The 15,020-nt window shown below is 46.7% G+C and overlaps 1 protein-coding gene across 1 annotated transcript in view; it reads right to left on the bottom strand.

The window, feature by feature from the left end:
• The window catches only part of MINDY4 (MINDY lysine 48 deubiquitinase 4), a 1,976,984-nt gene that overhangs the window by 679,567 nt on the left and 1,282,397 nt on the right, over positions 1-15,020 (bottom strand). Inside the window, exon 12 of the mRNA XM_069647706.1 lies at positions 7,106-7,171. Within this exon, the coding sequence (XP_069503807.1) occupies positions 7,106-7,171 (66 nt within the window). The remainder of the gene's footprint in view (positions 1-7,105; positions 7,172-15,020) is intronic.

Below are 15,020 nucleotides of genomic sequence, written 5' to 3'. Positions count from 1 at the left end.
TGAGTTGAATGAACTATGGGAGGAAGTCCTGGCAGGGGAGAATAGCAGGCAAATCCCAGTCTATGGGAAGAATTCTAAGGAAACCCTTGGAGTTGTGAACTGAGTGAATCGGCTAAGTGAATCCTGGCAGGAGATTACACCAGGTCAAGCCAAGTTGGTGAATAGTAACTACCACTAGACTAGGAGGAAGTCAGCCTCTTAGGCTGTAAAGAACATGGATGCTCATTTTGTGAACTTGTAGAGCAAAACCTCGGGAAGGAAGTCCTACCTGGGAATTGTAAACATTGTCCAGTTGGAATCTTCATGTTGGATTTGCATCTTTGGTTGAACTAGAACATTATCCTTCCCACATTAGAGTTACTTTTAGATGAGAGGGCTAGGATATGATTTCGGACACAGGACTTTGGTTTTCTTTGGCCATCTTGACACAGGGCGTCCCTTAGTTTTGGTTGACGTAGGGAAATATCTCCTAAATTAGAGACAGTGAGGTATTTTCCAACCTCCTTATTATTTAATAAATGTTTGTAGCAACGAATATGAGTCTCCCATGTCTGCATCTCAATTCTGGTTCCTCACAAAACCCAAAAGGTATATAACTGAAAGGAGGAGTGTGGCATAGTATCCCAAGGAACATTAGCGTAAAGCTGATACTAAAGCGAGTACAAAACCAAGAAGTACATGAGACGAGGTACAGGAGCTCATAAAGGAGATTTAAAGAACTTATCAAAGCAGATAACTTTGGGAAAACTTTATTCTGAAATGAAAGCCATTTGTGCATTCACGAAACCAGCAATTAAGACACAGATTCAAAGAGGAAGAATGAACAAGTTACTTACCTTTAACTCTTGTTTTCCAGCATGGGACTTGCATGGATTCACATGCTCATGAACATTTCCCATCGCCAGGCTGGGAATCCTTTGTAAAATTAAAGCAGTTGACCTTTAAGCTAAAAACCTGCGTGTCTCCTCTATAGCCTATCAGTGTCACTTTTGTACTCCTAAACTCCACCACTGGTGGCCATCTTCAGATTTGGTCATGCATGTAAAGTGGCAGTATGAACCAGGGTTCCCAAGACCATGAGTTACAGGTTCCTTCTCCAGCATGAGCTCTTGCATGGATTCACATGTTCATGAATACGATTACACAGCAGTACATATACACAACCAGGGGAGGTGGAAAGGCTACAGAAGCCATACACTTACAACTGGAACAGACTCCTCAAACAAACAGGTTGCACAACACTGCTTGGCTCACCCGAGACTCGTCCCTGTAATCCCTGTCGATACAGTAGAATATTGTGAATGTGGATAGACCTCCACGTAACAGCCCTGCAGATGTCGAGCAGGGGAACACCAGAGAGAAACGCTGTAGTTGCTGCAATGGCTCTGGTGGAATGAGCTCTCAGACAGCCTGGAAGCAGTCTGTTGGCCAGACGATGGCAGTGCATGATACAGTCGGAGAGCCACCTGGAGTTGGAAGCCTTCGACATGGCCTTCCCATGTCCCACAGGTCAAAAATCTACGAAAAGTTGAGAAGTCTTTCAAAAGTCTGTTGTGCAACATAGAACTTCAGGGCATGTGCAACGTCCAGCGAATGCAATGACATTTCAGCAGGCAAAGAAAGATTCAGAAAGATAGCTGTTAGAACCAAAGGCTCGTTTAGATGGAAGCCCAAAGGTACCTTTGGCATAAAGGAATGATGAGTTCGTAGAACCACCATAGCTGAGTGGAACGACAAATATGGAGGTTTACAGGAAAGAGCCTGCAGTTCCCTGACCCACCTAGCTGAGGTGATAACCACCAGGAAGGCAGTCTTCCATGACAGTACCACGCTTAGCTCCCAAGCCAGAGTAGAAGCCTTCACTAGAGGAAATGTTCAGAAGAGGCCCTTGAGGAACTCCTTAATGAGCCTGTGCGACCACAGAGAGAGTTTGCCTGGAGCCCGGGTGTACCGGGATATGGCAGCCAGATGAACTTTGATAGATGCATGAGTGTTACGGTTTTGCCTCAGCCTCAGCATGCTATGCCTGTTAGTTCGCTTCGGCACAGACGTTCGGCCCGTTTTCATGGTATACGGGCCTCTGCTTTCCTACAACAATGAAAGTTGCCTTGGCAACTGTGGGAACGCTACGTACCAAGGCCACGCTCTGCGGTTCCACTTGCCATCAAGAAACTGGCGGCACAGCAACATGATCATCTGACTACCCCAACCCACGCTTGACACGTCGCACCCGCCCCCTTTCAGCCCCATAATACCCAGCCGAATGCCGGCACTTACGCTTCTGATTGAAGTTGGTGCTTGCACTCTTGTTTCCTGTTTCTTGATCGAGCTTCCTGTGTCACGGACCTTCTTCTGCGTAGTCCTGTCCTGCTCCTGATTCTTACGGTAAATGATTCCAATAATTGTCACGGACTGCATTCTCTGAACGTTGTGTACTTCTGCTGATCACACGCTGCCAACCATTAGCATTGATATCACAGACTGCCTTTGCCTAACGTTGTGTACTTTTGCTGACTGCACGCTGCCCACCTTTAGCATTGAAATCACAGACCGTCTTTGCCCAACATTGTGCACATCTGCTGACCACGCTACAAACCAAGCTGCTCTCTATTCACTTCGGACTTCTACAGTAACTGGTTCTCCCTGATTAGCCTGTACTCCCTTCCTTTTCCACAGATTAATTTCAGTGCACTGAGCTAGAGACGCGTTGCTGCTATATACGTGCACCATCCTGTCGTTAGAGCGTCCTCGTGCCTCTGGGTTGCAGGTCCTCTCTAACCCTACTAATCCTTTCTTCCCCTTCCTTTTTTGTTTGTTTCCTTGGAATACCACTCAGAGTCCTTCTGAAATCCTCCTGCAACTTCACTTCCCTAAGTTAGGTAAGAAAACCTGCATCTCATAACACATTCCTTGAATCCTTTTCGTATATCTTATCAACTTCCTGTTTGTCTTTTACAGTAGAATACACCAGAAGACCAAACCCACACCATCAGAAGACACTCGTAGCTCCAGCAACCGAATAGACAGGTTAGTCCTCCTCTACCGTAGTTCTTGTAATAGATTGATCCATCAATATATATTAAGACCTGCCTTTTTTTTGGTGTACGGCTGGTGCTGTTGGTGCTTCTCCTGCTCTTTCGATTAATAACTCCTCTGTTCTAGATATTATCACGAACAGAGGGGTACATTAATGGGAAGGTCTCCCTCACAGACACAGTTGGTTTGAGTTACCCAGCGGTCCGAACTTCGCAACCTCCGGTGACTGGTTCCATTGATGAGTACTAACAATGAGCAAAGCCAGCCTTGGCCAGGGAGAGCAGCAGAGAAATCTTCCTTGGCCGGCACCACACTGTAAAGTGCTTCCCCTTGTGCCTGTAGCACGCCAGCATAGATGGGCCATAGGTGGGGCTCTAGCTTTGGCTAGAATCGTTCCACATTCCAAAGGCAATGAGAAGTGCCCGAAATTCTAGGGCTGCAGGAGTCAGGCCATGAAGCTCAGAGACGCTAGGTCATCCTGCAGGATCAACCCTCATTCTCTGGGGAACAGGTCTGGTAGAGAAGGCAGCTTGATGGCTGGAGCCACCGACAGCTGGAAAAGATCTGAGTACCAGGTCTGTCTGGGCCACAACAGTGAAACGAGGATCATCTTGCAGTGGCAACATCGGAGTGCGTTGATCACACATAGCAACAGAGGAATTGGTGGGAAAGCATACAGGAAGAGGCCCTCCCAAGGGAATGAGAAGGTGTCCCGCAGACTCCTTGCTTGCGTATACCTGCTGGCAAACCTTTGGTTCTTGGAGTTGGCAGCTGTTGCAAAGAGGTCGATTTGAGGGTGACCCCCCACCTTGAAGAGAGGGGATGATTGTGCTTGCTGTAGCTCCCACTCGTGAGAGGACCGCAGCTCCCTGCTGAGAGAGTCTGCAGTGGTGTTTGAACACCTGCCTGGGGAGAAAGGATGAGAAACAGCTGTTGGGCAATGGGCCAGCGCCACAGGTTCTGCGCCTCCAGAGAGAGAGAGCGGGGGAGCACGGCCCGCCATGCTTCCTGATGTAAAACATGGTGGTGGCGTTGTCCGTGAAGACCCGCACTACCTTCCCCTGGAGCAGCGGCTGAAAAGACTTCAGAGCCCAGAAAACTGCCTGCAGTTTGAGAACATTGATGTGCAACTCTTTCTCTTCTGGGAGCCTGAGGCCTCTGGCGTGCGACTGTCCTGTGTGGGCCCCCCAAACCTCTAGAGAGGAGTCGGTCATGACTGTCGCTTGATATGCAGGGATCTGTAAAGGAGCACCCTGTGGAACACGAGGAAGCAGCAATTCTGAGATGGCAGTTTAACACGAGGAGAAAGACGGCAAGATCAGAAAAGGTTGCAAGGAGGGAATTGTCCATGGCCTTTTCAGAGAAAGAAAACGGCTACTTTCACGAGCCCTCGAGAATAAGAAACATAAGACCGGGAATTAAAGCTGAAGAAAGGTGATTGTGTCGAAGGTACCTGGGGCTCTCCCGCATAGATAGCCGAGGCGGCGAGGAGCGATTGCCGCTGTGGTACTGTCCTTGGCTCCTACAACAAAGCCGCTCCAGTAAAGTTAGCTGAGTCGGGGAGACTAATAGCAGACGGGTCTATGTTAGAACCAAGGTTGCAAGCAGCAACATTGTATGAAGAAATCTGAAAAGTACAGAGTGTAAGGCATATGTGATGAGCGACGCTAATATAATTGAATATCCAAGGAGTGACTGAACTTTTGAAACTAAGGTAGATGCCATATACAGAGTTGTCTGGTGCAACGTGGGTGCTCATTCGAAGGCATACAACTGAGAGTGTAAAATTGTGAACTGTGAAATCGAGGTGATCCTGCAACGGGTCAAGCCAAACCCTCTGCACATTCAAAAGTCTTCGATAGTAGTAATACAAACTGTAATTGGTCCAAGCCCGGCTGAGGGAGACTAATTGTGTGAAAGGGATCTGAGCCCGGCTGAGGGGGATCTGGGGTGAACCGTGAGTCACCCGAGAAAAGATATTCTATAAGCATTGGAGAAGAGGATCTGAGCCCGGAAGAGGGTGATCGAAACTAAAGATTGTGGTAGAAAAGGGATCCGAGTCTGGCTGAGGAGGTTCCAGGGTGAAGAGTGAATCACCCGACTTGAATGTTTGGAAAGGAACTTTTCATTGTTTTAGTACATCAGACCCTCTGAATCAAGAGACGTTGATAACTTAAGAGACTTGGGCACTGAAGGCCCTGATGTTGGTAATGGAACTGTGTCCTCGTGCCGAAGAAGTCCAAGAGTGTGCTATGCTCGAGTGAACAGCCTTGTACCGTGCCGAAAACATAGGGAAGGGAGACCAATGGCCTGAACATCCTGACTTATCATTTTGTGAACACTTCTTTCTTTTACATGAACATTTCCCCACGCTATAAGTGAATTAGCGGTAAATATTGGCAATAGGTTTTTTTAGTATAGGCCTTTTTATTTTGACGAGACTCCACTAGGACTGCGTTATTATTATTTGATGGTCGTAGCTTGCTCCGATCTTTAGATTTAGGATTAGATAGGCGTTTTTCACACCCTTGAACTGTGGTCACTTGTGTCTGTCTTACTTTGATACCATGCCTTCCTTACACCACCTTACTGCTCCAGAGGAATACCCAGGCCTCTCAGAATGCTTTGAGCCATTTTGAGGCCACTCTGGCAAAAATGTTCAGAACTGCAAGGAGGCTACAGTTCTGCCCAGAGCTCAGTGCACAAATATGGCCTCGGTGATGCACTGTATCTGAGACAAACTGGGTCTTAATGCTTGGTTCAGAGCTTGGTAGGAGGAAACGGCTGCTTTGATGTACTTTCTCTGAGGTGCAGGACAACTTGATGCTCAGCATATAGCTCGATGCACAAGACCCTTGTGGGCCCCCAGCATGAGCTGTGATCGCAAAAGAGGTACCCTCGGACCAACTCCTTGGGGAAGGTGCACCTCCCTTAGGCTCAAGGAGCCCAGTAGAATGTTCCCAATGCTCATGCTTGAGCTCGGGCCCCAGGGATCCAGTCCAGCATGAGACCATAGAAGGTCCTTGTCGCCTGAGTCACTACTAGTCAGCAGGGCCTCAAGAATGTGTTGGGTAATGTGGAAGATGACCACAACAGTACTGGAGTCCCTCCCGCTAGGCTTTCCCAGGAAGGAATCACCTAGTTGGGAGCAATAAAGAATAAAGCAGAACTTACCTCCATGCAATGTTGGCAGGCACAAAGGCCTTGATGTGATCAGCAGGAGGCCACCTAAAGATCTCCTTCCAGCATTGGAGTCTTCTGAAAGGGCCATCAGAGAAAAAGAGTGCTAGGACATGCAGTCAACTCACCAGTGCTATGGGCCTAAGCATTCAAGGCAAAGTGCATGTGACTCAGCTGCTATGCAATGCCTGCCACAGGTCGTACATGTAGGGAACCCGGGTAAAACAAAATTACATGAAGAAATGAAAAAATAAAAATGCTGGAAAAGAATCTGTGCCACTTTGCCAGGCCTCCAGGGCGTAAAGGCAGAAAAAATGACTGTCGGGTGTTGCTGGAGGGCAGAGTTAGTGGAGATATCCATGTTCACGCTGCAGCGCCTTGTTGCAGAACAAATTTAAAGGGAACAATGTATGCCTTACATGACACTAAGTATGAAGAACAGCAAAGAGGACACAAAAGTACGATTTGACTCACTGGAAATTCCTATAGATATAAACAGATGTGTGTGCCCCTAAAATAAAGTACACTCACATTTTTCTTTCTCATATCTTCATCTTTCATTTATTTTCACCTTCCTCTCGGCACATGCACAACATGATCTAATTAAACAATATACCTGCAATCTTTCTTCAATAGGTCTGCTTGACAAAGCATAAAAGTACAATGTTATTGCTTTCTGTTTATACCTTGTGCTTTACTTCTTTTGAATAAAGTGCAGTGAAGCGCCCTATGTAGTGAAGCTCACAATAAAATAAACATGACAATTAATGGTGATGACGACAGAAAAAGGTTGAACATCCATATTTATCTGGGACCTCATAATATATTTAAAAATGCACTGCAATTCTCTTAATCTTGGATTCTATATATAAGAATGCAAGAATCATACCTGGTGAATGTTCTGTTGAAGAAAGGCAGCAAGGTCTTCATATTTGGTTAATGTATACAATAAAAGCTAAAAAAAAAAAGAACAAATGAAGAAAGAATAAATCTATTTTTGACCAAATACATTCTTGTGCTGCAAATCTCTATTTTATTTCGTATGAAAGTCAAGGCCATGCACGATACTAACAGGGTGTGCTCTCATGTCTCTCCCTGCCATGTGTGGGAAGGTCACAAGGATTGTTTTTTTCCCCTTTGAATTCTGACCTACGATTTCAAGAACAAGTAGACAGACACAAGGACTTATGGGTTTTGGCCATAAACTTTTATTACAAATTAAAAAGGGGTTAGAAAAAGCCTCTCTGTCCCTACTCCAAGAAGGGTTTCCCTACCTAAAACAAATCCAAGGGTCCGTCCAATGTCAAGATGTCCAAAGTAAAACGTCCTGTGTCCAACAAACTATTCTGGCCCTCACATTCTAAAACTCAACTCTAAGATGAAAAAGGAAAATGTTTTTGGACTTAAGTAGTGTATAAATGCTAAAAAAAGGAAATGCGTAAGTACAACACAAAAAGTTACAGAAAAATAGAGTTCCTTGCTCCAGGGGGCGATTCCCTTCTCCTAGTATACAAACCAACTTGGCTATTCGTCTGTTATCACCAGGTATCTTACCAATACTTGGCTGTTGGTAAGATACCTGGTGTACTCCCTTGCCATGTTTTCTCTCCTTCTTGATATATTTTAACTCTGTCCTTTACCAGTCTTACTGTATCCTTATCAGGACTTCCTTAGGTGATGTATTCCACACACTGTTCAACTTGACATTGTTAGGGAGAATTCTCTGTTCAGGCTGAATTTCCTAACCTAGTGAGTCCCACAGCAGCTTTGCTGGAATTCTGGGGTTTATTTTTTTCTCCTGCCAAGAGTGAGACTCTTTTACCCTCACTCTTGGACATGATTTGAATGTGTTCCTTTGACTCTAGATGTGTTTAATGGGCTATGGGGTCTTTTACTCCATAGGGCTTCATGTGTTTTTGTGATGTGTGTTACACAGCACCCTCAGTGCAGTCACACAGGGGTGTCATAGTGACCCCGCAGTATAGACTCCATACCCTGGGACTGACTACTGTCTCTCAGGGCATGTAAAGTCACCATTGACTTTACTAGTCTTGAATTCTGAGCAGAACCAGTACAAACCATCATATTGTGGACGTACTGGCCGGGGCAATTCGATTGCCCCGGGGTCTGTTAGTCGAGGGGGCACGTCTCCGTCCCTCCTGATCGAGTTTTGGCTGGTGGCAGTGGATACTACTTTTTATATTCAACCGCAAATATTTCTCTATGGGATTTTCCCATTGTTCGAGGCTACTATCTTTATTTATTTAATTACGATAGCCGCGAACATACCGCCGGTTTATTTATTTATTATTAATTCTCCGGTTGGTATTTTTTGCCAAAATTCGGTTCTAAAAGGGCGTTTGTGTTCTCTTCTGTGACTCCAACCCAAGTCGAGCCCTTTGTTCCACTTTTTGGCAGGCTTCTCCACAGAAGCCCTCCAAAGTGGTGCCACTCTGTCTGGGGTACTTAGGGGATTTAGGCACCCTGGACTGAGTTGCCTAGGCAACTCAAGTCGCACTCCGTCCTGATTGGCCCAAGTGGTGAGCCGGCCGGCTCACCACTTAGCATGTTTGAGTGACAGCTAGGCTGAGTGAATGGGGGGTTTCTGCATAAAAGCAGGGCTTTGGGACTGGAACTTCAGAAGTCGCCACAGGACCGAAGAATCCGACGAGGGAGAAGCTGAGCCGACCTGCCACGACGACACCACCGGTGGAACCCTGCTGGACCGTCTCACCACTTTTCCCAACGACAGAGGAGATCTCCCGCCGGAGAGTCTTCTTCCTTTGACTGGTGGGGATAACCAGTTTCACCGTCTTTTCGCCTTCCCGACGCATCTCGTGGCCGCCTTGCCTGTGCCAAGCACCCCGGCAACCGGAATAGCACGTTTTACCATGACCGCGAAATAAAGGGTAATACCTTTAACCGGAAAACTCTGCGGCCGATTTCTTCCCTGGCAGTGCAACGACCTTCATCTTTCCTCCAAGTCGAGATCTTCTCTTCCCCTGGACGACGCCGAGACTTGCACCCGCTGCCAGGAACAACTGCCACCGCTGGAGGATCCTTCCCACTTAAGGTACCGTGTTCCGCCTGGCTTGCCTTGCCACCGACTGTACGGGGTAGATTTAGCCCCCGGCTTTCGAACCTGGGTTAGTCTGGGACACCCTGGCTAAACTTTTCTGAGCCTCTCTAAACTCTTTTCGAACTCTCTGCAAGACTTTCAAAGCCTAGTGTAACTGTGATCTTGGGCGCATTTGTGCTCTGCTCTCTCTAAGATTGGGCCCAGCCTATGGACTTTGGCTCACAAGTGACTTTTGCTCTTCTGCCTTGCTAAAAGTGTTCCTAAATCTTAGAGTGGTGTATCTTCACATATTCTGCCTTTTTCCCTCCCTTTTTCATGAACTTATTGGAGTGCCATCCATAGTTAAGCACTCACCTCTGTCTGGAAATAAGTGGTGTTAACTAAGACTTGTCTGATAAGGAATAAGGGTTGTATATATCATAATAGTAACTGTGTTTAGAGTGTTTTACAAATAAGAGTGCTGGAGTGTTTCAAACAGTGTGTGTTTAAATAAATAATTATATACTTTGATACCAAAGCTCTGGTCAGTGTTTGCTTGTGCTTTTGTATCTGAGTGCCTATTGTGTATACTTTGCATACTGCCTAACTCTTCTTGAGGGAAGTCTGACTGCTCAGCCACAGCTACAAGGTAAATCTGGCTGTTACAGACTGCTACCAAGTGGGTTTACTGCTAATACCTGTAGTCCTAAATCTTTTGCAGTGTTCCAAAAGGAACTGCACAGGTTTCTGCCTAACAGACATTGTCTGGTATGCTTCCTTACCAAGACTTTCTTATATGAACACTCTTGCAGCTTATACTTGCCAGGTACTCCTACCATGGCATTTTCCTTAGGTGATGTATTTTACACCCTGTTCAATTTAACCTTGCCTGGTATGCTTCCCTACCAGGACTTTCATATATGAATACATTTGCAGCTTGCATCTGCCTGGTGTACTCTCCTGCCAGGGCTTTTCTATATAAATGCTCTTGTGAATTGTATTTGTCTGGTATACTCTTTTGCCTGGGTGTTTCTCTTGTTGCTTGAATCTACCTGGTATACCCTCTTGCCAGGGCTTTTCTCTTTTAACTTGAATCTGCATGGCATATTCTCTTGCCAGAGATTTTCTTATATGTACACTAGACACACTTACAGACATGATAGTCTCTTATTCTGTTCTATCTTGACTCTGCTAGTATGCTATCCTGCCAGGGCTTTCCCTATATGTGTACGGCATACACTCACAAACTTGACCGTTTCTAATAATTCCCTTTGTTCTGTCTCCTTAAGTAATATTCACTTGCTCACTCTTTCCCATACACTTCATTCAATGTTATTTGCTTTTCGGGAGGGTTGCCAATACGCCCCGCTGTCCCGGCTTCCCTTGGGTGGACCGGCTTTTTATAGCGTGTATAGGTTCCCCCACGGAAAGCCTGCTGCTCTTTGGTGTTCCGATCGCTCTCGCCACCTCGGTATCGTACCATTACTGCGACTACACTATGTCGCTTGGTATGATTCCTGCACCTTTGCGCAGTAAAAAAATGCTGACCCCCATTACTGTGACCAAGGGAAGCAGGTGTTGCGGGGGTGTCCCCTGCTTCCATTAAATGGAGAGCGGGCGACAAGAAGGTCTAAAGAAAAAAAGGAAAGAAAAAGAAAGGGACCCTGCGGCACCAACGCTGACCCACATAAGTGGGTGGGAACTGACGCTGCAGGGATCGAGGGAAGTCGACGGCACACTTCTGTGTGTGCCGCTGTTAAGGTAAGTGACCAGGTGGGAGCAGGGTAGTGGGCCACAGTGAACTATCTGAACACTGCACCGTGCCGTAATGGTCGTCGACTTTTTCGTTGGCGGAATTACGGGTGGCGTAGCGATCACATAGATTCCCCATCGCGGCTTTGTAGCATCTGTCTCTCTCATGGCTCCTGCTCTTCCGTTCTGCATCTCTCTGGGCTCAGGAGGTGTGGGCGGAATTGCTCTCGGTACCTGCGAACGCTCTGAAGCTTCTCGTCGGCTTCTGGGGTCCTCGCAGCGCATCATCCCCTGCAGTCAGCTCCCCTTGGTTCCTTCAACGAGCCAGTTGGCGCCACAAACCTTGCAGCTGCCCAGCAGTCCCTCAGACGACACCAAGAGGACTTGAGTCCTCCAGCTATCGTGTCTCTGTCAGCTGGTCCGCCAGTTTACATCTCCCAGCAGCTTCACTTTTTCTGCAACAACTAGTGTGCAGCTTGTGTTCTTGGCCTCCATTGGTCTTCATTACTCGGCTCATCTTCTTCATCTCAGCATTGTCGCATTTAGGAAAATGGACGTCAGTTCTTGATGACTTGTATGAAAAAGTGTTTTCACTAGTTTTGAAAGGCAAGTCAGGTTATGATGACTTGTGTAAAGAGGCTGGGAACGTGTTTTCAGTAACCTTCCTAGGTGGTTGAGGGGAGGTATGACAATGTGCCATCATGGCATGGGGAATGGATGGGGTAGCTCAAAAGAAAAAGGGGGATACCATGTCTCGTCCGAGAATGTCATGTCACTCCTTTGGGGGTTGCCTCCCCTATGTTATCCTCCCACATATAGCCGCCCCCAGGGTCAGGATCAGGTAGCAGCTGCCGTCCCCTGGTCACATTGGGAGAGGTCACCACGAGAAAGAAGTGACAACACCATCGGATTCATCAAAGATGACGGTCTCGTGCATGGTAATGGGGGACCTGAGAGCACTCAGGAACTGTGAGCTAGAAGACTGTGGGTAGGGACACCAGACTTAGTGTATGATACTAAGCAATGTCCTGAGTTCACTATGTCCAGGTTAGGGCGGCAGGCAATTTCATGAGAGCACTGCAGATAGGGGCACTGAAACTGGAACAAAATTTGAAAGCATGCAGTCTAATGATTGCCCACTGTCTTCTTGGTGGTCGTGAACGTCATTTCAAAACAGGCACTAGCAAAGCCAAAAGATATTACTTTTTTCTAAGTGAGTAGGTGAATAAGAATGCATACATGGATGAGTGGGTGAAAATGATGGTATTGGTGATTGATTGAGTGGATAAATATGGTTGTATGGCTGGATGGATGAGTGGGGGAAAATAGTTGGATGAATGTATGACACCGGTTTACGGGTGAATAATGTTAAGGCACATTTTGTGGTGTTAAGAGGAGATGTTGCCAAGTTCTTCAGAGGATTTGCAAACGTTGGGTCTCAGGCATAACAGATTTCCAGAGCTGGAAACTATGCTTTTTTGTGCAAGGATGTGCAGACGCTACACAGATATCCCTTCAGCAGCCATATGAAGCTACAAAGCTACCTTATCAGGTTTCAAGCCTATGCCCTCCATGTAAAAAAGTTCTATGTGGCAGATGCATACACTTGAGAACTCTTAGCTGAGTGGAGGAGACTGTTTGCTTGGAGAACTAATGGGACATGCACTGTCTGTGCAGATTGGGCAGCAATAATAACAGTTTAAATAGCACAAACAGCAAACTAAATTGTCTCTTGGTACTTGAATAATTTAGCCCTGCAGAGTGGCACAAGAGAGGCAGTTGGTGACATGTTTACCCACAAAAAATCTAGCACATTGAGTTTGGTATGTAGATGTGAAAGAATTTTGTGGCAACTATGACAAACTGGCATTCCAAAAAAAGCTATTTCTATTTCAGTGATAGTGGGAATTCCATATGTTTACAAATGTACCTTGGGGATGTGGAATGGTGAAATGGTCTACCAGTGGGAGCCGAGAGGTGCAAAAAAAGAGTGCAGGTACTGTGAGAAACCAGAAGGTGTCTCACCCACTAGTCCCCAGGGATCTAACATCCAGGTGGCCAGGACACGGCCATCGCTTTTGGATCCAGTTCCTGGGGGTGGACCAGTGCGGGAGGATCACCTGGGTGAGGAGTTTTAGGCGAGTGGGACACCGGATGGTGAGACGCAGTATCCCCTTCCTTATAACACTTTTAACCCATCCTGATATTTAGGAACTCCAACCCACCCCTTTATAAGATGAACATTTTCTCACCAACAGCCTGCTATGAGAGAAAACGGACTAACACCCGAGCCGTATACCTGACAAGTCCCAATACAATGGTCAGGCAAGGACAGGCCATTACTGACTGTTACACACACCTGACTTCCATTAAGCTTCCCCACACGGATACATGGGGGAGCACAAGAGCACACTCTGAGCAAGGCAAAGCACACGAGGAAACGGCAGTTCCAAGATAGCAATTTAGCAAGAGGAGAAAGACAGCGTAACAGAAGGGGAAGTTCCCTTGACCTTTCCGACAATAAAACGTTGCTTTCATAAGCCCTCGAGGTTGGAAAGCGTAAAACCAGGAAAACAGGCTGAAGAATCCTGCATTGTGTGTCGGAGATACCTGGGCCCTACCGCATCAAGAATCAAGGTGGAGAGAATTATCCGCTGTGGTTTTGTCCTTGGCTCCAAGAACAAAGCACCGTCAGTGCAATCAACACAGCTGGTGAGTTGGGGAGATCGATACAAGACTGGTCTGTGTTGAAGCCAAGGTTGCAAGAAGCAACATTATATGGCGAGCGCTGGAACGAACATTGTTTGAAATATGTCTGATAAAAGACGCAAGTAAAGTTGAACTGCTGATGAGTGATTGAACTTTGAAACGAAGATAGGATACCTTTGACCGAGTGGTCCGGCACCACGTAGGTGCTCAGTGAAAGGTCTCTGTAAGGTATCCGGCTGAAAAGTGAAAGAGTTGTAGAGAATTGTGTATCTAAGTGGTCCTGCGAACTTTTATTTTGACAAGACACCACTAGGACTGCCTTATTATTTGATGGTCGTAGCTTGCTCCCATCTTTAGATTTCGGTTTAGATAGGCGTTCAGCTGAACGAGTTTGACCCTCCCGCCGTGGTTGACAAGGGTTAGATGTTAGCAATTACAGGGGACCATGGGGCAGCCAGTGTGGGAAGGGGGGATTAGGGAGTGGTTGTGGATAAGAGGGGGGGGGAGTAGGGAAACCGGAAAGAGGGTTAGTGTAACAAAGTTAAATAGGTAGAGGGGAGTTAGGGAAAAACACAACTTGATACACCTGCATATCCACCTCATAACCTTCCCTCTCCTAAAAATGACCTAACCTGCCTGAATATGCCTACCTCCTCCCAAAATTACTACTACAAACTTGGCCCAGACCTCCTTGAACCAAAAAGAACGAACATGCCAACATATGAAACACACAGCAGGCGGAGTATCCCCTTATAATTGACGAAAACTCATGGCCTGGAGACAAGATGTAAATGACGAGAGACACCACTGAACATGAAGCAGAAAGTAAGCAGCAGAAAATAAATGTTCCCTTGAGCTGCTAAGCAGTCTAGTCAGCGTGTTATCCTCACACGCTCACACTGAGAACCATGCTTTACTCCACAAGGCAGCTGATGCCGTTCTGAGCCCTTCAGAGCCCCAACAAATACTGCCATTCCACCTAGTTGTGTGGAAAATAACCTTTCATACGAGTCGGTCTCAAGCGCAGAAAATGCATCTGTTCCCAACCCAGAACCACATTAGGAAAACAAACAAAATGGTCAACACGGCGTGCACCAAGTCTGGGTGCCCTGTGAGGACCCCCGGATGCTGTAGAAGATGCTGTAAAACACCAGTGCTTGCACCGTCACCGCTGCATAGCCTGGGTCCTTTTCACTGCTCTCCAGTTTTCTGCCACCGTGTTTTAAGCAGTGTCATTGCTCCCTGCACTACGTTTGCCCGTGCCGACTAACATCAATAATTTGCA

The sequence above is a fragment of the Ambystoma mexicanum genome, chromosome 2q, assembly GCF_040938575.1.
Source record: "Ambystoma mexicanum isolate Mex_15411 chromosome 2q, UKY_AmexF1_1, whole genome shotgun sequence".
In the NCBI taxonomy this organism is placed as follows: Eukaryota; Metazoa; Chordata; class Amphibia; order Caudata; family Ambystomatidae; genus Ambystoma; species Ambystoma mexicanum.
Note: the sequence above shows the minus strand (reverse complement) of the source record. Positions and strands in the feature narration are given on the sequence as shown.